The following is a 22,707-nucleotide window of genomic DNA, read 5'->3' as shown; positions in this document are numbered from 1 at the left end:
ACAACAACAGCACACAACCAACAGGAAGTATGGACCACAGTCAAAACCAGTGTTGGACAAGTTACTGAAAAGTAGTCTTTAGTTACAGTTACTAGTTACTTCTCTCAAAAGGTGATTGAAATGCTTCACTAATTACTGCAGATAAAAAGCAATTAGTTACTAAGTAAAATAAGTTTTGTGTTACTTTTAACACAAAAGTGAAAACAATTAAAAGAGTCATGAAATGTATCGGATATGAAAGTTATCCAGACAGAATAGAAGAATCTAGTCTGATAACTGGTTTCATTTCATTCCACTTTAAACCATTCTGATATCCTGAATCAAGTCCTGTCAATATTAGCAGGTACAAGGTTCACTTACTACTGGATCGTGTACTCTGGTTGCAAGATTTATATCACTGAGGAGATTTGAGGTAGTGTGGAAACTTTGACAGTGGAGCTCTACAGATAAACACATTGATCTTAATGTCAGTATGGATGTCTAGTGTGATAAAGACAGCGATGATAAGTATGCAGTTTTGTCAAGGTTAAAAGCTGTCCATTGTTTCTATCCTACTACCTCTTTCTTTCACCCTCTTTTCATCTTTTTGTTTATCCTCCCTCTGAAACCTGCCAAGCATTTGCTGTCTTGCCCTATAATGTGGTGTGTGTGTAAGTGTGTGTGTCTCTGTGTGTGTGTTTGTAGAGACAAAGAGACAGATTGTAATCGGGGTCAGAGAACAGGTATGAGTCAAGGAAAAACCACCCAGGGCTGTCATGGAGGAACTGACTAAATGTTTCTCATCCATCCCAATGCTCTCCCGGAGGTGCCGTTTACAAATGCCTCCTGGCAGGCGCTTCAGACCTTTGAGAGTGTGTGTGTGTGTGTGGGGGGGGGTGTGCGAGAACAAATTTGAGTTTTATACCTGGGAAGACATGAGGACCGAGGGTTAGGCATTTAATCATGATGGTTATGGTTATGGGCTAAGGAATGTATTAAATAAATGAATGTCCTCACTAGGATAGCTATACAAACATGTGTGTGTGTGTGTGTGTTGCTTGCCTACAACATCAAACACACACACACACACACGCACATAAACATAGAAGCTAACAGCATCCTGAAACCTCCTGCCTCCCGTTATCCAGCTGTCTCTACACTCCCTGGGGATCGCTATGACGGAGGCATCCAGCCAAAAAGAAAACAGCGCCCACAACAACACTGGCAAAGGTTAGCAGCGTCTCTCCAAGTAACATACCACAAGACTCCAGAGCTTATAAAACAGCAGTACTCAGAGGCGTTTGGCTGCAGCATCCCCAGTTGAATTCCTGCTGGAGGTCCATCGTTGCACATTCTCTCTCCCTCTCCCTCTCTCTCTCTCTTTCTTTCTTTCTGACTGTATTTTTCAGTCTGTATCTCTGCTGTCATTTTCAAATTAAGGTAAAACAAAATGCCGAAAGTAATTATGGGCTCACATTAGCAAAAGGAATGAAAGTTAAGCTAGTGGTAACACCCAGTCTACTCTGGACACATCTCATCTGATTATCAGCCGTCTGGCTCAGGGGTGTCTGTCAGAGCAGATGCTTCTTTTGGCCTTGTAGCGATTCACGCCTCACTTATAAGTAGATAAATTAACTTCAACCCCAAGCTTCTTTTTAGGCCTCAGGTCTACTCTTATCCAACTGTCAGCATTCACATTATATCGACATACTATGTAGTCTAGATGTGCTGATCTGGCAAGTGAATGTAATCAAATTACTGCTTTTCTGTCAACACTGTAAAAAAAAAGTGCCACACTGTGTGCACTTACATAGAAAACAGTGCAGGTGTGGTTGTTTTAATGCATATTCTATGCTGCCAAGGTGTGCTAATTGATTTGTGGATGACTTAATGTGAAAACATACCTCAAATATGCTGCATTTTGGCTTTCTAAGCAAAGCAGCTACAGTGCCTCCCAGTATCCAGGAAGTTAACAAGCAGCTCCATATTCCCTGAATAAAGTAATTATGTCAACCTGAAGTCATTTATCTGATAAAACAACTCAATGGTAATTAACTTTACAAGGCATCAGTGCCAGCACCATGGATTTATGTCACTCACCCTGCAAACTGTATCAGCATGCATATCTTATTTAAAGGGAAATTTCACAGATTTCTTAAAGTAAGTCCATCAATGTCGTAGAAATGTGCAATTATTTTTTAAACGAGAAGAGGCTATGGATTCACTATAACGCTATGAAGGGTGAATACTACAACAACCACAATACATTGTCCACTCCAATGTTCACAAGCAGCTGGTTATCAAACACAAGGTGAACAGTGTTATATGTTTACTGAGGCTTATGTTACGCTTCTTAAAAGAACGACGTCTTCAAGGTGCAACACATTTATTGTCAGTGGTCTCAAGTCTCATGCAATGGCCGTGAGACTCATGCATTTAAGCCAGCTCTCACGGTCTCACACCACACATGGCATTACTCACGCTGAAATGCACCACACAGAAGTACATTGGGAGTGAGAGCCCTGCACTGCATTGACTTCATACGATCCCGAGTTAGCGCCCAACTGGCAATCAGAAAACAGTACCCCCCCCCCCCCCCACACACACACACACACACACACACACAGACGCATGTTCATATGCACGCGGTACCACAAACCTTGTCATTTGTCACGCTGAGAAATGATAGATCCCACTGCACAGAAATGAATATATTATATACAGAAGGTAATCCAGACATCCCAACTCTCCCGCATATTGATAGCGGCTCCCTGACGCCCGCAAATGAGATCCAATCTCCAATCTCCCGGAATCTGGAGTGAACGATCAAGGGTGCACGCTAGAGAGTGACTGTGCACTCCCCCCCACCGCCCACCCAACCCACTTCAATATTTGCGCGGCACAGTTTGTCATAACCTCTGACCTCTGACTTCTTCTGTGCCCGGAAGAACAGTCACTGCATGTAAGATGCTACACTCGAGAGCGCCTGCGCCCTCTTGTGGTCACTCTACTGTAACAGACTTAGTTTTAACTGACTATCTACTATAGTATGGATGTGTAGTAAAATATTGATAAAATATACCAATCCCTTTTTACCCCCCTATAATTATGCCAGTGGACAGGGATGTAGAATCAGCAGTAAAATAGCAGAGACAGCTTTTTGGCTAACATAAATGTGTTGGACAAGCTTGCTCTCAGCATCCTTGTGGATGTTCGCATGTGTGTGTGTGTGTGTGTGTGTGTGTGTGTGTGTATGATCACGGTTTACACATGTCCGGGGCAGAAAGGTTATAATGTGTGGTGAATAGTGTAATTGCTCCACTGGGGGAGCCAATGATCGAAGGTTTGCAGAGCTATTATAGGAGCCTCTGTGAGATCAATTGCTCCCATGGAACCTCCTCTCCTGCTCGTACAGAGAACGAGAGCTGACAGAAGGCCTCGGCCTCTCACAGTGTGATGGGCTCTCTAGACAAGCGGGCGCTAATGGAAGACGGCGGAGGTCAAAGCGGAATATCAAGCACTGATGTATTAAAACTGCGGGCGATGGTGACATCCAGCTGCTTTCATAACACTTCGATTCAACACATAAGACGCAAATGAGAAAATGTCCCGCAGAGGCTCGAGCTGAATGACCAGAAATGGAGATTTTTGGGGTTCTGTCTGCACAAGCGAGGTGTTTCACAGCACCGTCTGTGTGTGTGTGTGTGTGTGTGTGTGTGTGCGTGTGTGTGTGTGTGCACGTTTGTGTGTGTGTGTGCAGTGTAATAACTCTCGGGGAGCTGATAGCCTTGGGCTTGGAGAGTAAAGGTAATAAAGCCTAAGAGTACTCACCCGGTTTTGACGGAGGCACCACAGAGACTGTTACACCTTCTGAACACTTGACCTGTCCTGAACCTGAACTTGACTCTCTGCCCTCCACAAACACACACATACATACACACACACACACATACATACACACACACTTACAGTATAAAACCGCACCAACACACACAGCTCTGCACTGCAGGTAAACTCTAGTGTGCTGACTAAGCTTGACGGAAGACACACACACACTCAGTTGGGGTTAATGGGGTGACGAGCTTAGGGCGAGGCCTGCATTACAACCCCGGGCTGCTCGCCATGTTAGCCTGGCTGGCACGCACACACACACACACACACACACACACACACACACGCACACACGCACACGCACACGCACATATCTTGTTCTACTCTGTGAGAGGAGAAAAGGGCAGAGACAAGACAGTTTCGGCCTCCTCCAAAACCGAAAGAATGTGAGCAAAGGGGAAAAAAGGATATTGTGAGTGAGGAACATTGTGATATCAACTGCTTTACTCAGCCTGGAGGGAACAATGAGAGCTTAGACTTGTGCTTAAACATAAATTAAGGCTCGCCATTGTTTTGGTTTTTTGTTTGTTTGTTTGTTTTCTTACCAAAGCCATGAGTCTGACACTAAGATGTGAGAGGAATATTTGGGAGAAAAAGCAAATAAGCTTTATCTACCAATTTTTTTAATTAATAAAAACTGACACATTCTTTAATTTCTCTCCAATAAAAGTTGAAATAAATAATGAGCCCTGACTATTCTATCATTTATCAGCTAATACAAATGTGATACCAATCTACACGTGTCATTCATTGAATAAAAATGTCAATCATAATTAATGATATGGTTTATCTTGTTGCATTTGTCAAATACTGGTTGGCATTTAATGGATTTTCAGAATAAAATGTTCAAGTTTAAGCATGTTAAGGCATTACATTTTCTAAATTTAAATAGTCAATTAATTGGGTCATTTAGGTCATTTATCTCTCGTTTCAGCTTCAAAAGTGTGATGATTTGCTGCCTTTTCTCTGATTCATGTCATTTTAAATTAGACTTTTGTTTAGCAATGCAAGCAATATGCTGCCTTGAGTCAGGCAGCATAATTAGCTTTTTCAACTATTTTCTAACATCTAATTATTCAAGTAATCATGAACATTATTAACAGATTAACTGATAATTGATACAAATAATGAGTAGTTGCTTCACTAAATAGAAATAAGCTCGATGAAAGGCTTCACTGGTGTATTGACATATCTGTGTTGTATGTTCACTAATACACACAGTCATCTGTTCTCTCACATGGATCCCATCAACAGAGGACACACAGAGGACTGAACAGGACACTGGTGATAATTGTGTATTGGATTCTGACAAAACACAACAGCTGTGGACGGATAAAAAGGGTCCAACTCAATCTCCTGTTGTGCCCCCCCCCCCCCCCCACCCCTACTCATCTCTCTTGTTTCACTTTTTCCACTTGTCAGCTCAATCCGTCGCCACAATCTGTTAATACAGAGACATCTCAAGCAGAAACAATCCACAGATGAAACAATCATCTCCCCTCAACATGGAGTCAATTATCCGTCTGCGGCTGATTTGAAGGCTTTAAACATGCCACCTTGTTGAGAATCACAATCTGAGCCCAATCAGCATTTATCATGACCGCTGCGGCTTAGCTTGACCCTGGGAACATCACAGGAGAATTAATACTCCTCATATTTCTGCCGCCACCAGGAACCAATCGCTGCAGAGCTTTCATGTCTAGATAGAGGACATGTTAGAGATATTAGGCGGGGGCTTCACCTCAGATAGTGTTTATAGCACGAGGCCGAATTATGTGATGCCGCCCAAATTGTCCTTCGGTCTTCAATCTTCCAAACACCCTGCAGACATCCTCTTCTCACAGGATAATTGTCTCCGTATGGAAGTGCGGGCGGAGATCAGTCTCGACTATTATGGTTTAAAAAGGGAGACGAAAAACACTGATTTTGAATGAGAAACTACCTGAAGCGGATGTTTACCCATGTTACATAACTTATAACTGGCTTTACCTTTATGCAAAATCCAATTACGTAAGAGTGGGAGAGTTAAAACCCCCCAGATTAAGTTCACCTTAAATCAAAATAACCAGAATACCTTACTATTGAATTTTATATTAGTATATTTGGAGAGGTTTTATTTTGTTTTATTATGTAAAGCATTTTGTGTTCTAACTTTAAAATGCACTTGTTCTCTTATTCACTCGTTTTTATTCATTTATTTTTATTTTCTCGTATTTATTTGTCATACCCCAGTCCGCATAAGAATATGGATTTTTGTTCAGGCTGCCTCTGGAGTAGTTTCAGCTGCAGTGAAATCCGCCACAGTAAGAGCTGAAAAACATCTCCACCAGCCATCAACCTTCACACTAATGGATCTCTACCAGAGTACATCACACAATACACAAGCCCTTTAATACATCACAAAGATTGCGCACCGTCTGTTTTGAAATGCACATACTGCGTGCTTTATGACTGTGTGAGAGTCACAGTGTGTTAGCTTTCCTCTGTCTGTGTTCTTGGAGGTTCCATGTGTGTGGCTCCACATGCTCTAATCACCGGCAGTGACTGACTGAGAGAGACAGGCAGAGGGAGCGGTAGCTGGGGAAGGGGAAAGCAAAAGCAATTTGTTCAAATGACCGCAGAGAATAGGTGGAAATGGTGCAAGTACAAAACACTCTGTCTTTCTTTTCCACAACTCCAGAGCTAATTGATTTTTTGCCTTCTGGGGGAAGACAAAGGTTTTATGGTTTGATGATGTAATTAAAACATTTTAGGGTTTAAGTCAGTTTCAAATGACATTGGCATCCTGAAAATGACATAGGAGGAGCCACATGTACTGGAAGTCCCATTTCAATATCATCAATGTTCATTAACAAAGAAACCCTCAAAATAGTCACAATTGACCAGTTTTACCAAAACAACTGCCTGACTATATACTGAATTATTTCTACTTAATTAGGGAAAAATCATGACTTTTTTCTGTCATTTTTATTATATTGTTTTATCAGGTTTCAACAAAGTGTACTTTTCAGTCTTTGGTTGAACAATTCCTGCACAGAGCATAGTTAACTTTCCTCAAAAACTTCTTACTTACATAAGCTTTAACATGATTCTTATTAAAACCAGGAGAGTGTGAAACAGCTGCAATAAGACACACAGTGTGATTCCTGAGACTGCACACTGTCCCAATAAAAACTTGAATGTCTGTGTTACCGACATCGCCTGAACTCTCAAGGTGACAACACTCTCTCTTCTTAAATTATTTAAGCTGGAGAGCCCTGAACAGGCTGCGCTGCCTATCATGTACCTCCACCAGATAAGAGCACATGTCGAAAGTCACTTGTGCTCCGAATCGACACCTTATCAAATTATTACATGCGTTACTTAAAATATGCAACATGCAGCGACACACTTCCAGCTGACTCTCCCTCTCTTCTTCACACTTCCTCCCACATTCTTAACTCCTATCTTTTTTAACCTATTCTGTGTTAATGTGTCTCTTTTAAAGTGTTGAAAGCGTTAGTGGTGGCAGACAGCAGATGGTATGGAGGCGTTTGTGTGTGTGTTTAGGTGTGTGTGTGTGTGTGTGTGTGTGGGCAGTAGATAGGTAAGGCGGATCCATGGTATCAGGTGACCTACAGGACTGCTCTCCGGTTGTCCCCGCACATAAAAGAGACATCTGGGCTGGCTAACGAATGGCCACTGGCCCTCTCTTTGTGTGTACATGCTGGGGAGAAACAATGTAATCTGACAGGCACACAAAAGAGGATTTAGGTTTCTGCTGGTGGTCGCTATCTCAATATGTTAGTGATTAAAAGCAAGCAATTATAAAGATCTTTGCTATACCCGCTCTCCTCTGAAGACTCCCTGTGTTTTTTCCCCCCTCCTTTCTCTGCTCTGATAACTCAGACATCAGAGGACTTCACAACCTCCCAGGAAGTCTTTTTCTCAGGAGGAGATTATTTAAATCTTCCCCTCTCGTGCTTACGTAACTCCATTAAATTCCTCCTCCAGTAGAGCAATCCTTGAATGGTGGCTTGCATCAGGCATTGCAGGAAAATTTGACAGAATGCGTGTGATGTGTGTGTGTGTGTGTGTGTGTGTGTGTGTGTGTCACTATGAGAGGAGTAGAACTTACAAACCACAGAGGAGATCCATATAATAACGAAAATAAGTCACCTTTGCCATGACGACATCCCTTATCACACTGATCAAGGAGTCATGAAAATAAGCCTGCCCTCTTTAACATGCAAAATAATTACACTTTGATGACATAATATAATAGTGACAACATGAAAGGGAAAATGATTATGATGCTAATGATTATGCTCTAATCAGCTCAGGATTGATCACATCGTACGTTGGTGTCGAGGTAATGAATTAGAGCGCAGCACCGTCGTGTCACAATGTCAGGAAAAAAAAAGAAAAATGGGGTTTTTACAAGTTGAGAAAAGTAGAGGAAAAGTTAAGGAAAGCTCATCAATCACAGTCAGGTGTGTATAAAAAATTCACCACACAAGCAGCGAAGTGTTATTCATCTTCCTGTAGATATAATAACATTTTGATGACCAGAGTGATTACTGAGGTCAGTGGGGCTCAGATTTGCAGCATCAATACGCTGCCATGTAAAAATGAATGTACACACACACACACACACACACACACACACACACGCACACACACAACTAAAGCAGAGTAAGTGGACTAAGTTTAAAGATGAGTAGCTCTGGAAAATGGGTTAGTTTGGTTAATGAAACTTTACCTTGATTTTCACATTCAAATAAGCTTGTTAGATAACTGGGTTAACTTTGACTTGTTTCAAATGCAGTCTAGCAGTCTAAAAAAAGGCAGAATCTTCCTTTAATCATGTTTCTATCACTTTAAAAAGTCTATATCTTTCAAACAATTCCTTTCTTTCACCGCCTGCAGGATAATAACTACAGTACCACTGAGCTTCTGTGTGTGTATGAATGCGGTAGCCACACACACACACACACACAAACACACACACACACACACACACACACCTCTTTCAATGCACAGCTCTAATTATACCTGCTGAAGAGCAACAGACAAAACCAAAGTAACAATGAACCTTCTAAATCCTCATTGATATTCAAAGCAGACCTCCCGCAGTCTCGTAACTCCCACGATGGTTGCGATGGAGCCTCGAGGGAAAATATCCAACATGTTCAATTCAACCATAAATCCCCTCTGAGGTCATAGCAGCAGTATACTGATACCACCTCTGATCAGAGTTTTCAGCAGACACTGTAAAAAAACAACTCAAAGTCTGGAGGGCATCACTAAGTCTCTGCTATCAATCATCACCCACTGACAAATATCCACTTAAAAGAACACATTACTTTGCTTAAAGCTATAATATATAACTATTCTGCATTAAATGTGTAAAAATGCCAAGATCTATGTTACTGTATATATTTTATTCAGCAGTGTACTTACATTATCTCAAATGCTTCCAAAAATGTTCAAATCCAGAGAAATCCTCAACTTTAATCAAGTAACAGTCCATTTCATTTTGTTCCCGGTAAGCAGCTTCATACATAATCTTGTGCGTGTGTATCAGCGTTGTAGTTGTCCGCCACAATGTCATCTAAAAAAACTGTATACGCATACAAGATAACACATTGGTGTTTGGTTGACCACGAGACGCTGTCATAAATAGACTTTTATTCAGTTAATGATTAACTTCTTCAGATTTCAGTTGTTAAGTATATCTTTTAACCAGACATAGCACCTTTGTCACTTGACACATGGATCTAAAGTTATCAGAGAAACAAGCTGAACAAATTGGCATCATGATGTATCTTTTCAGTCTGTTTATTTCAATGAAATCACAGCAAAATCTAACTTTATTTTGGGTTCATATCGCTTTCAGGTCTGCAGTTGTTATCTGGGAAGTGCAGTAAATCAATGGATTTTAGTGGGGGGCTTGGTGTGACGGCTTAATGTAGTTTATCGCAGCAAAACAACCAAAGAAGAATTGATCATGTATTTCTCAGTGTTCGCAGTTAAGTGTTGGTACGACAGCATTGGGACTATTTTGGACAGGTGCACCTAATAAACTAGCAGCTGAGTGATTATCCAGAAGCATTTCAGTGTACCTAATACCACTAATACCACTTCATTTTCACATGTGGTGTGATTGCTTTCACCACAGGCCTTCAATAATAAAACCTGATGTCTGTTCAACTCAGGGCACTCCGGGGAATAATGGAATAAGTCATTTCCTGCGTGGAGGGATTCAGCTCACTGACCGGATATTAATGGCTGCTTCCGGTGATTTAGTGCTATGGCGACCAGGTGATGGATTGAGGACACCTTCCCTGTGAACTGAAGCATTCTGCGACTCCATTGTAAAACAATTAAGCCATTTACAATAGAGTCAATTTGGCGGTGAATCTGTCTAAGGGATCCCAGGTGGGCCAACCAGAAGAGAATAAAAACACTGCCTTAAGAGGAAATGATGAGATACAGTATTTGACACCAAAGGAGGGGCGGAGATGAGAGATATTACTGATTCAGTGTCATGAACAGCTCATAGGGCTAAAACTGCATGTGTGTTTACTGTATGTGTGAGCTTGCACTGATATAAAAGATAAGCTTGTGTACACATAGAGACACGGCCTATCAAAAAGTGAGCGAGGGCAAATATATCATCTTCTGTCTGTGACATGAGAACGTGTTTCTAAATGAAAAACTAAAATATTCAAGAAGGCTAATTAAAGAAGAGATAGAGAACAGCTGGATAAAACAACAAGGATTGATGTGTGTAGGATTAGAGCTTAAACCTGCTACTACATATAAACTGTGGTGACAACTCCTCTCAGTGGGTTTCCATCATCTCCCACTCAGTCTTCACGTCTACCCAGCAACAATGGTAAACACTTCAATATTCATCAGTGCAGCACGCCATAAGACAAAAGGCGGTCAGAACAGGCCTCCACCTACTTAATTAAAGCAATTTATAAATATTTCACATGATTATTACAGAGAGGAATAGAATTGAGGAGCCACAGTAAAGATTGGGATATTGCACTGGATGGAAGGGATGAGCGATACGGCTAAAATCAACATCATATCAGTGAGGATTTTCTTTCTATTATCAATATTTATCATAATATGACAACATGTAAAATGATGATCAATGTATAGTACTCTTTCTCTGTTATGCTTCAAGACAACACATTCATTCCTCCATCCATTCATTGTCTTTTTGCTTTTTTTATGGCAGTTCTGAGATTAAATACAACACAAAAGGAGGCATTGTTCAGGGTAAAATCAAATTTAGGGATTTCTTCTAAAAGTCTTTTTGGCCAACATGATGACTGCCAACTGATAAAGTGTTCAGTAAGTACACACCACTGGACTGTATCCATGGATGCCACTGATGAGCAGAGACTACTGGCTGCCAGGAGTTTAGGATGCTGAAGAAAAAAGTGCTGATCCTCTGAACTTCAGCCATGACTTGTTACATACTCACACAGCCACATAAAGTCATGACTGGAAGCTGGCCAGTAGGAGCCGCCAGCCAAATAAACTGTTAGCCAGCGGGTGCTACTTTAAGTGTCTTGCTCAAGGGTGCCACGAGGGTCCTTTTTGAAGAAACACCCGTTCATTTTGCTTTATCAGATTTTCCAGCTGCTTCAAATTCAAACTGCTCCTTTCTATTATTTCCACATTTTAGCAGTCCAATATTTCCATCCCCATTATAAACATATTAAAGACACACTCCTTGATTTTGTTGTAGCAATAAAATGATAGGATTTATGGAGCTATAAAATTGTTAATTTCAAGGAAAAAAGAGCTTAGTTTCCTTTTCAAATTCAATATTATAGAAGGCAGTAGATCATTATAACTGCTGATAATTTAACTAACCTCAGCTGTGTGGTGAAAACACTGAGAAACACTGGCTGAAAGGCATAAAATGTTCTCCGTCTACATTTCTCCATGTGAATTTGTTGACTGTCTTTCAAAACAGGACAGAATTTGCAGTGACAGCGAAATCTATGATACACTTGTTCTGTCGTTGGGAAAACTGTAAATCCTTAGCCTTTTCTGCAAGCTTAGATGATGGCGGTGACCCTGCTCAAAGCAAATTTTTATTCTGAGAAATAATACATCAGAAAACCCCAGAAAAACCAATTCACAAATCATGAATAATAAAGGAACTAATTACCAGATTAAATAAATGAAAACTGCTGTTTTGAGATACCACTAAAGTGTGATTATGTATTATCATTAAAAATGTACTGCTATTAAATTAATTATGACGGATGAATGAAACGAGGGAAGTTCTTAAATTATATTTCCAAAGTCTCTTGATTAATTCACACTGAACACAGAGTACATTGCATTATCTGCGTCTTCTTGTTGCTGGACTCATTATTCAAATTTTTAGAAAAAATGATACTTTCCAAGGAAAAAAATGACCAAGCCGTGATTTTTTTTTAGCTAATATGGTTTTTTGTCTTTGCAGCACTGAAAATCAATTCACATTAATATTGCAAGTGTTAAAAAGCCAAATATAATAAATGAACCTCTGTGTGACTAAAGTAACAAGTGATGAGATTTGTTTTTTTAAAGGTTAGACTTACATAACCTCATAAATCTTCAACAGGAAAAGCCAGCCAAAGGTCCTTTCACTTCATCATGAACACAGACTGGATCTGTTACTTTCACACTTCAATGAAATGTATTTACAAGACAGGCTTTTTTTTTTTTTTAAATTGATGACCGTATTCTTGTAGCAACTTAAAAACACCTTTCATACAAATCATAGTATAAGCAAGCACACCATGATTTGTATACACATTAATTATTTGTATGAGAGCAAATTATATACACAAATGAGCTTCTTATGATATAAATGCCATCTGAAAGCCCTGTGGAAGTGGTTATGAACTGTAAACAAATGGCTTTCATTAAAAAAAGGACCATGGTAGAAAGAGGCCAAAAGCATGATTTATCAACTTGTTAGGTTTATGAATCATGCATTTTATTTATCTAGGGAATGTTTAGCATGCATGTTTTTAGCACTGGCTTCAATATTCAATGACACATTACTTTAGAGAATTCACCAGACAGCAAATCCTTAACTGTCACTTGAACAGTTAAGTGTCTCGCTCAAGAGCACATTAGCAGCAGATGAGTGCTGGAAAGAAGGGAGCAGAGAAATTTTCTTTGCTGTGATTTTACCAGCATGACACTGGTGCTGTTTACTGTGGTGTTATATAACCTTTAGGGCACCTTTAGGCAACTATCAGCCCCCACGTTTACAGGCGGTTGCACTGCAAACTTCTTTGGTCGTTTGACAGACAATTCTGCTGCTGAGTGTTACTCATATGTAAAAACATGTCCAGAGGGCTGGCCTACAGGCACTGTACCTCATATACTCCAGTCTGTTCACTACACTGTTTATTCAGCTAGTGTAGAGCGGTGCAGATTTGTTTGCACTTTTCACAGGAATGTCTTTCTCCCAGACAAAAATGAGGTCTTATATTCAAATATTCTATCTGTTAACTCAGACATAAACGCTATGTGCTTAAAGCTTCTTGATTAGCTTGGTCAGTAAGTTCACTGGACAAGTTGTGAAACTGTTGGCTGCCAACAGGCTTAAAGCCAATGGGCAGTGAATGTTGGGTCATCCCTTCATCCAGGACACAATGATAGCCTGAGCAACTTCATGATCTATGTTTATACGACCTTTTGTTCTTGTGCAAAAAATGAATGTTGCCCCTCTGAGACACTGAAGGACCTTTTAGGGAGGAAGTCGTGTGTAGAAAGTATCTGTGTTTGATAACAGAAACAGAAACATCTCCTTTAGAAAGTAAAGATGCTATTACATAAAGTTCAAATGGCGGTGAGGTGTAAATTCTGACTGTTGCTTAACAAAGTGCTATGTTATTCTACTCTTTATCTAAGCAGTCAACCTCTCAGGTTTTGAGTGTAGTAACTGCAAACTCAACTAAAACAGCAATCATTCTGGTGTGGGTTTATATGTTGCCGTATCCCAGTGGTTTGGGTTTTACCAACCTCCCCTCAATTATATCCAAGCCCAGCTAGCTGGATAGAGTCAGGGATACTGTTGTCCAGTCATGTCTCAGTAAAGATGAGGAGGACACAAAAGTTTGTAATTTCTCTCCAGGAGGTCGGATGCACGCTCAGGCAGTCTAGTTAACTGTCAATAAGGAAGATTGACAGGATAGCTGGTCGACTGGGGATAGCCTTCAGCCTACTCGCTCTTCATCGCTCACCGCTTTTGGCATAGCCCTGGAAGGTCATTCTCATGGGGTGATGCTGGGGTCTTCCAGGCTGCTGCCAGAGGCAAAGCAGATCCTCCAACATATCACATAGTCTCCTACGTCTCCATTGAATTACCATATATCCCAAAGTATATGCACAAGCATACTAGACTACCATACATGAAAGTTGTGGTTGACGATTTTTTGAATGCAGTGATAACGGTAATGGGCGGCATTTCAGTATTGTGGTTATAGACACAGCTCTAGCTCCAAGCTATGAATCAATTAATACCATCCTCCAGCTTAACGAGATTTCTATCTGCCTACTGCCATCTAATCAACACTCCGACCATTAACATTCTGCAGAGCTGCTCAAGGCAGCTCACTTACCATTTCTCTGACTTATGGTCAGGTCTTTGCATGTCAATGTGTCTGGAAATAGCCCAGCAGTCAGCCCAATGAATTTAGACAGGACACATCATTTTTTTAAAATCATCTCACCTCAAAAGCTGCTTCAAAAACACCAAATTACAATATCCCTTAGATTTACTGTGGACATGGTTCCAAACAAATTACAACAAACTAAACAAAGCAGGAAAACATGTCGACTAACAAGGTCATCTCCAGCTAACTTTCCTCGTGCCTTTGCACCATCATTCTGCCTTTGTTTCTCCAGCTCTCCAAGACTTGAGACCAATAAGATTAAAAACCTCAGAGGAACCAAAGAGTCTGTGGCTGATTCTTGTCTTGTTTTTGTTGAGGCTCTTCCTCCAAAACAACAGGATTCATCCGCCTATCCCAATTGTGTCACAAGTCCTCCCCCTGCTGTACATGTTCTACTGAAGAAAAGCTCTATATGCTGAGTCGGTAGCTCACCTTGGCATTGACTCCAGAGACTGGGGCCAAATCAGTCTCTCAGGATGAGAAGAAAGAGACAGAAAGAAATACAGCAGTAAGCCCTGACTTGTCCGTATGCAAAACAACAATCTGCTGCTTTCAGAGGCCAACCCTGAAAACAAAACACACTGCAAAGGCTTATACTAAGCCAACCTTGTTGTTTATGTGGTTTCCTTGATGACAGTAAAGGACAGTTTTCTTGTTACATTCTGGTTGTGCAAATAAGCAACAGCTTCTGACTCACATGGTCTTGTAAAACTGTATCAGTCTTTGATGTGGTTACTTGAGGGCAGAATAACTCCAAATGTATCAGAAAGACGTACAGCCCTTACAAATCTAAGCCTTTAACCTTAGGTTTTGGTCTCCACCAACTCCTGAGAATAATGCCTGGCTCTTCAGTTTTACATCTGCTGTTTGAGATAGACCGGTAGTGTACAGTGCCTTTAGAGCTAGTTTACTAAAATCCTTGCCATAAAAAACAAAATAACTGCTTAAAAAAATGTAAAATATCTCTGGAAAGACTTAGGGATGAGTGGCAATTTTCTGAAGTTTGGTCACTACAAGCTACTAATTAGTGGGACTTTGGAATTGGATACTTTGTAGGAGCATGAGTTCAGTTCAAGGTGAGCAGAATGCATCAGTGGTGCTGTCACAAATAGATTCATCAAGAGTGTCCAGACAGCAGCTTATTTAAAAGTGACATTTCATCTGTCAAATGTGCCAGAAGCTTAACTTCCCTGAGCTGTTTTCAAGACTTGGCTGGTGGCTTTTATAAATGGCTTTAAACTTTTAAAATAAAGAACATCATAATTCACTGAGTAAGTGTTTCTAAAAATTAATCAACAGCTCAATAGTTTGTCTACAATTCCCGTAAGTAAAAAAAGGCCATCTGCAACCTGCTTTTCTAATTTGGCTTCTTCATTTGAATATAAAACGTTATTCTGAAGTTTTCCACAATGTTTTTTTTTTCAATCACACAGCATGAATATGCATTGATGGACTCACTAGTAGACAGAGTTTTCAGAGGTTAAACGATTGCAGTTTTAAAAGCCTGTAATAACATTTAGACTCAACCGAGGATGCATAAAAATAACTGAACAAGCATTTTTTAATGACCTGCGGAGGGGGTTTTATCTCAGGCAGGGCTTCTCTCATGTTGGCTGTGTGCCTGGCCTGTCACACTGATAACAGTGGTAGGTAAAGCACCACTGATAGCAGGGTGACTAGTAGTAGTCCAGTTGTAGAGTGTTTAGTTTCCACAGATAACTACTAACATAAGAAATAAGCTGCACTCTGTAAGGGACCTCATCAGAAAAACTCTTAAATGCTCATTTACAGCCGCAAAAATCAATATCCTTCAATCAAAAGAAGAGACAACTTAAATATGGAGGAAATTGACTGGTAAACTCATGTCATTGGTATTCTATCTGATGCAGTTTGAGATCATGTTCAGTGGGAGCTGCAGAGATGTTCTGCTGCAGTCTTATGACTAAAGGCATTAGTTTGCAGAGCAGATGCAGAGAAACAACTAGGGCAAAACTAGCACAATGACCTCTTTACTTTATCATACACCATCTGTGGTCATGTGGACAAAAAACAGCGTTATGAATGAAAGAATACGATGAGAAAAGTTGAGACTACAGGGGGACATGGACCATTTAAGGCATACTCACTCATAGCAATGGGGCAAGAAGACATCTGCAGTAGGAAAAATAAAGGATGAATATATGGAGTGTATCCTGTAAAGCCCTTAAACTATGTTCCAAAACACGCAAAGGCATCCAATAAAGGGAAAAACAGATGTAACATGTTCACATTTCTTGGCATTAGTCAAGAGCCTTCAGGGCAGTATTCTGGATTAAATAAAGGTAGAGGATTGCTTTATGGCTCAGCTGTGCATAAACAAAATTACAAAAGTCCACATGAGAAGAGATAAAAGCATGGATGACTTTTTCTAAGTACGCTGAAGGTTGGAGAGGACTTAATTTGAGCTCTAATCCATGTCCGTCAGAGGAAACAAACCAATGACCTCCCAACTACGCACAAACAATCACTAGTTTAGAAAGCAGCTTTTATGTATTTTGAAATATGTAACACTTTGGTGACTATTTTTCATTGTGTAGGCAGCATTGTTGGCTGTTTTTATGATAAATAAGTGTGAGCCAGCGCTGCCAGAGTGGATGCAAATCAGTGTCAAAATCTTCTTTTTGTCAAAACCGACATAAAAAGGCAACAATATGTGCTAGAAAGGCAGTTAAGGTGACTACACAAGTACAAAATGAGTTTTCCAAAATAAAGGAAAATCCATAAGTAGTAAAAGCATTGACAGAGAGTGCTTTTTCCCAGAACTTACTCCTAACTTGAACTGTTTTAAGAACAAGGAATCCCTGTAATGTGAATGTACACAGCATGGGCAAATGGGTGCCTATGAGTGCAATCACAAAATCGATACTAAATGCCAGGTTTTGAGGAGAGAAGTGAGAAAGCAGAGGCAGAACCGATCAGTAGGGGAAGAAGGAGAGAGCCGGGTGAATTTCCAGCACCATGGAGAGCTCACAGGACTCATAAAAACTGGCAAGGTCCCTTACAAGGCAGCCTTTTAAATCAATCTGCACTGCACACAAATCAGACATACTCTTTCATCACCTCATTTGCTAATAGGCTTTTTTTACACTCAGTGGCATGGACAATAGTGCTCAGTGCTAAAGGGCCCTGGTCTTTATTCTCTGTTTATAGCTCCAGAGCATGAAAGGAGGGCCAACCTGTGCCCCCCCCCCCCCACACACACACACACACACACACATACACTTTGTATCCTCCATAGTTACCAGCTGCTTTGAAGGTGTCTAGTTACCTGCCTGCATCCTACAAGTTGTAGTAGTGTGCAGTTTACACCACAGTGCAGCTGCAACACATTGATAGTACAATTAGACTGAACTCCTTCCTCCAAACATGATTAATTCCCCTCAGCAATCTGGCTTGTTAGCAACAAGGGGTCTATTTTAGACACCGGGGCCAAATACATAATTAATATGAGGCAGGAGCGTGGTATACACAGGAGATATAGGTTTAGAGGACAAAGCCAGTGCAGATAGTTCCCATGACTCAGGCTTTCGTTGCCAGTTCACTGAATAGCTGCGGGCTACTGATTTATCGAGAGGATAAATGCGGGCTGTAAAAGCGGTGCGAGTGCAAGTTTTAATGTGAGTGGGAAACAAAAAGGAATTTTTTTTTTTTTAAAAAACTTACTTTAACTGCTTCAGCGTGAGTGACTTTCTCGAAGACTTTGTCGTTGACTTTCATGATCTGGTCGCCGATGCGGAGACCCTCTTTTTCCGCAAGGCTCCCCGGTTCCACGAGGGACACGTAGATGCCGACCCCGTGCTCCGAGCCTCCCCGGATGCTGAAGCCCAGGCCCTCGTTGCTCTTGTGCCTCTTCATGGTGACCTGCCTCAACTCTCCGGGCGGCTCGTGGATAAAGTTCCTCCCGAGCAGAGGCACCAGTGGAGCTGTCCCATCGCTGCTGGTGCTGAAACTGTCCGGCGAGCCCCGCAGAGCCACCTGAAACTCTGGCGGGTTGTTTGGCGAGAAATGTCCCGGGGGAGTCGGGCTGGCGCTGGCGCTGGGGAAGTCGCCCGGCGGGGGGGGTTCCGCGTTGCCGTTACTCGCGGCTAAATCCGATTTTAAATAGAGGCCCTCCGAGGTGTACTGCTCGAAGAGGAGCTGGTCTGAGCGGGGGATGACCAGCCTCAGCATGGGAAGAAGTTGCCTCTTGCTGGGCGCGTTGAGGATAACGTTGAGTGTCTGAACCAGGTCGTACACGTTGCGTTTGGAGTGGTAGACATTGAGGCAGTGGATGAACTGCTCCCTCTCGAAGTCGTTGAGCAGGAGGTTGAGCGCGTTGTGCAGCTTCCTCACGTTGGCCGAGAGCGTCCGAGCGCTGGAGGCCACCGAGTTGGCCGAGGAGCTGAGAGACATGCGCTCCAGGTCGGTATTGCTCATCCTGGCGGTGTGACCGGGACACGGCGCCACACTGTTGCGGGTTAGAGAGCTGGCATTGCGGGCTGGCGGCGCGGGATTAAACCGGCGCTTGGCATCACGACCACTGGAGGACGTGCACTCCGGTTATATCCATTGTGTGCGTGTGTGTGTTTCTCTCTTTCTCTCTCTCTCTCTCTCCAAACAGACGACCACTACTTTATTACTCGCAATTTGCAGATAGAGCGACGAAAGGGCAACTTCAACAGGCAATTAAGTCCAACTAATTCAATTTCACAGTCGACACAAATTAATTAGCACTTACCATAATTGAGAAACAACAGTAATTGGACTGCGCAAACTTCAGGTGTCAAAACTGGAGATGCAACAAAAAACAGCCTTGGTGGGTAACTGCTCCCGCTCCGCCACAGAGCTTAACACTGAGCCACGTAAAGATCTCAGCCTGCGTGTCATTAACAGCGGGTCTTATATTCCAGGAGGTCAGGTGGCTGCCTAGCCGCCACTTCTCTGGTGTCCGCCTCACCGTCAACACCTCCGCTCCACAACAAGGCGGAATAAACTAAACTACCTGTGTTTAGTTCACCGTCGGACTCGCAACTCAACTAGAAAAAGCTATTTCCTCGACGAAGAAAAAGAAAAGATAAAAAGTTGTTGTTTTTTTCCCCCCCCCTCCTGCTCCCTGCTCAGCGTCCCGAGGAGTTCATAATATCCTGCTCCGGTGTCGAGTTTTAGTTCCAAACGACGTCAAACACACACATAAAAATATCCACAAACCAAGCGACGTGTACTCCAGCTCCTTTGTTTGTTTGTTGGTATATTTTATCGGCCTCTTAACAGTCCGGTGACCGCGCTGAGGTGACCTGCTGCTGGGTGTCTCTACGGCGCTCACCGGAGTGTGGCGGTTCTCTCGCCTCTGACCGTCCTCTGTCAGGAAATGACGCAGCCTCGTGCAGCCAATACGATATTTATAACCGACAACATGCGCTCGTGGCCCCGCGCTCGCGACACTACAGAGACCAATAACTTACTTAACAGGACGTTAATTGTTACCTATTGATTAGCCCTGGCTTGTATTAGCGTGGATGTATGTTAATACATGAGAGACACTAACTGCTATTAGGACGTATTGATTGGGACTAAAAGGGAAGGCATAGGAGAGGGATGGAAGTTTCATGTCTGTAGTTGTTAGGCTATATTAAGACTGTCTTTGGATTGTGTTGCTTATTGTTGTAGATGGTTCTATGGATGTAATGTTTTTACTGTCTGGTGTTGTTTATCTGATATCAGGGTCTATATTGGTGTTATTACTTTGTAGTCTACATGTTATCCATTGTCTTCATTGTCTTCTTGCCAAGTGTCCTGTTATTAAATCCACATTTAAAATCTTACACTGCACTGTAACCTTTTATCCTCCTGTTTTATCTGTCTTATTCTATTTGAGCTCAGCTTTATTTCAGATGTACACCTTTAAATTATATTTAAGTCTTTTTTTGTGCCATGTGTTGCTTTTATATCCTGTCTAGATGCATTTGAGGTTTTATGTAAAGCACTTTGAGATGCTTTATTGTTGAAGAGTGCTATACAAATACTGTAAATGTGCCATGCCTTCTGTATCTATAGATAAAATAACATCAAACCCGAAGTGCTGTCCTTGTGTGTTTGTTTTGATTTGTATTTTAAAGTCTATAAGCAGCAAAAGGCGATTCGGATTTGCAGAACATTTTATATTTTTGTTTGTTCCATTATTTCACCAGGCATTTGTTGACTCTACTATATTGTCCTTTTATAAGGAACTGTTTAAATATTGCCATTGTTTCTTTTTTCCCAACTGTGTAAATAAATCCTTCAATGCCATTGTGTTTACCACAATTTCAAGAGCGTAAAGTTTCCTCCAAGTGGCTGCTAGAGTGCACGCTGTTGAATAAAACAATGGAGAAAATGCACAGAGAAAGCATTATTAATAGACTGCTTTCAAAGCTGACACCAGGACTTGTCATAAGAGGAAAAACATTAACAAAGACTGCTTTATTGATGTGTACCAGTTAGCCATGACAGTGAGCCAGAATCCACAATGCCAGGACCCTGAAGCCAAAGCAGCTAAGTGGATTTCAGCCACCATTCATTTAATGATGCTTCTCCCACTGTCACATCTCCAAAGAGGCCTTCTTTTCCCAAAATACTATTAGTTAATTGTGTTGAAATCATAATTGGTATCATATTAATACTTCAAAAAAAGAACTATGATCTCACCCAAGAAAGTTCCTCATGTAGGCACCCCTTATAATGACCAGTGTTGATATACTTAAAATGACTTGTAACTGTCCTTTATTTCCTTTTTTATTTCCTTTTTTATTGCCATCTTTGTATCCTTAAATCCCACGTTGTGAAAAAGCAGCTTTCACAGTATATCACATTGAACTCACACAACTGTCCCTGATTGGCTGATTTTCCTCCATTGTCTGAACAGCATCAATCTTCTCTGTCAGGTCACCCAGTGGTACGAGTTTAACCAGCTTTGGAATCCTTGATCCATGAGTCCTCGAGCTGTAGCCAAAAGGAGCAAAGTGGAGTTGAACTCAGTTTCCCCCGAGTGGTCAGTCACAAGTACAAAATGAGAGCAACAGTGATAAAGCCCGCTGCTCTGAGGCCACTGTGTTGACAAATGGCACTTTGCAGTTTTGGCAGAGTTTCAAAGTCTATCTGTCCTTAAAAAAAATGGCAGCTGCTAAGAGCCAAATATTCCTTCTGCTTTATTAACCGCTAACTGATGTGTTTAAAAGGCTGACCGGAGCAAAGCGAGGAACATCTGCTGTCAGAAAAGTAACTACTGTGCCAGTTTGTTTTGAAAATGGAACCCAGTGTGTGCTGGCTGATAAAACTCCTCATGCAAAAACGAAGAGAAAAATGAAAACAGACACATACAATCAAAATGGTCCGCGGAAATGAATCAATAACACTGAGGCGTGTGGCGATTATCAGAGGAACAAATGAGATAAAAGCGGAGCTGACTGAAATCCCATATGAAGTCAACACTCTGCATCCTGGAAGTGACACAGCAGAACCGTCAGCCAGACAACACAGATAAAAAAAAGCAATCTGATAGCACATGCATAGTTTCAGAGGAGGTTTATCAGTTAATAGTGTTTCTCTCTGAGTCTTCATTTTTTCCTTTTTTTCTTTTAAATGAGCATCCCAAGCTCTTTGGCTTGTCTATAATGACGGTAGCTCATTTCAGTTTATGGTAAGATGGTTTGATACGATGAATAGGCCTGCAACTACTGATTATTTTCATTTTTCTGACAAATTAATAGATAAAAATTGAAAAGGAATACATGCCCATCACTAGTTCACAGAGCACAAAATGACATCATCAAATTGTTTGTCTTGATTGGCTAATCCATTAATCAATGAATCATTGCAGCACTATTGAAGATAGCTCCAACTGTTGAACTGTGTTCAGTCTCAAAATGTCAGGAGTGAACTGGAGGGAAATTTGGGGGAACATATAGGAAACTATACCAAAAATAAGGCAATCTGATGTTGTAATATCAGAGAAAAAGCTCTCTCTCTTATAAAACACTAAACTGTCAAAAGTATGTGGGCAGCATTGTACTTGGAGCCAATGAAAGGAAACCTCTACCCTACAGTGTGTACTATGCTTCCAGCTTTGTATCAACACCGTGAGGAAGACCATGTT

The 22,707-nt window shown here is 41.3% G+C and overlaps 1 protein-coding gene across 1 annotated transcript in view; it reads right to left on the bottom strand.

Annotated features, from left to right (window-relative positions):
* whrna (whirlin a) overlaps window positions 1–19,013 on the bottom strand; it is a 123,650-nt gene extending 104,637 nt beyond the window's left edge. The window contains exon 1 of the mRNA XM_053339409.1: window positions 18,261–19,013. Within this exon, the coding sequence (XP_053195384.1) occupies window positions 18,261–19,013 (753 nt within the window). The remainder of the gene's footprint in view (window positions 1–18,260) is intronic.
* Between the last annotated feature and the right edge of the window lie 3,694 nt (window positions 19,014–22,707).

This window comes from Scomber japonicus, chromosome 19 (genome assembly GCF_027409825.1).
Source record: "Scomber japonicus isolate fScoJap1 chromosome 19, fScoJap1.pri, whole genome shotgun sequence".
In the NCBI taxonomy this organism is placed as follows: Eukaryota; Metazoa; Chordata; class Actinopteri; order Scombriformes; family Scombridae; genus Scomber; species Scomber japonicus.
The sequence above is the reverse complement of the archived record's forward strand: the minus strand, read 5'-3'. Positions and strand labels throughout refer to the sequence as shown.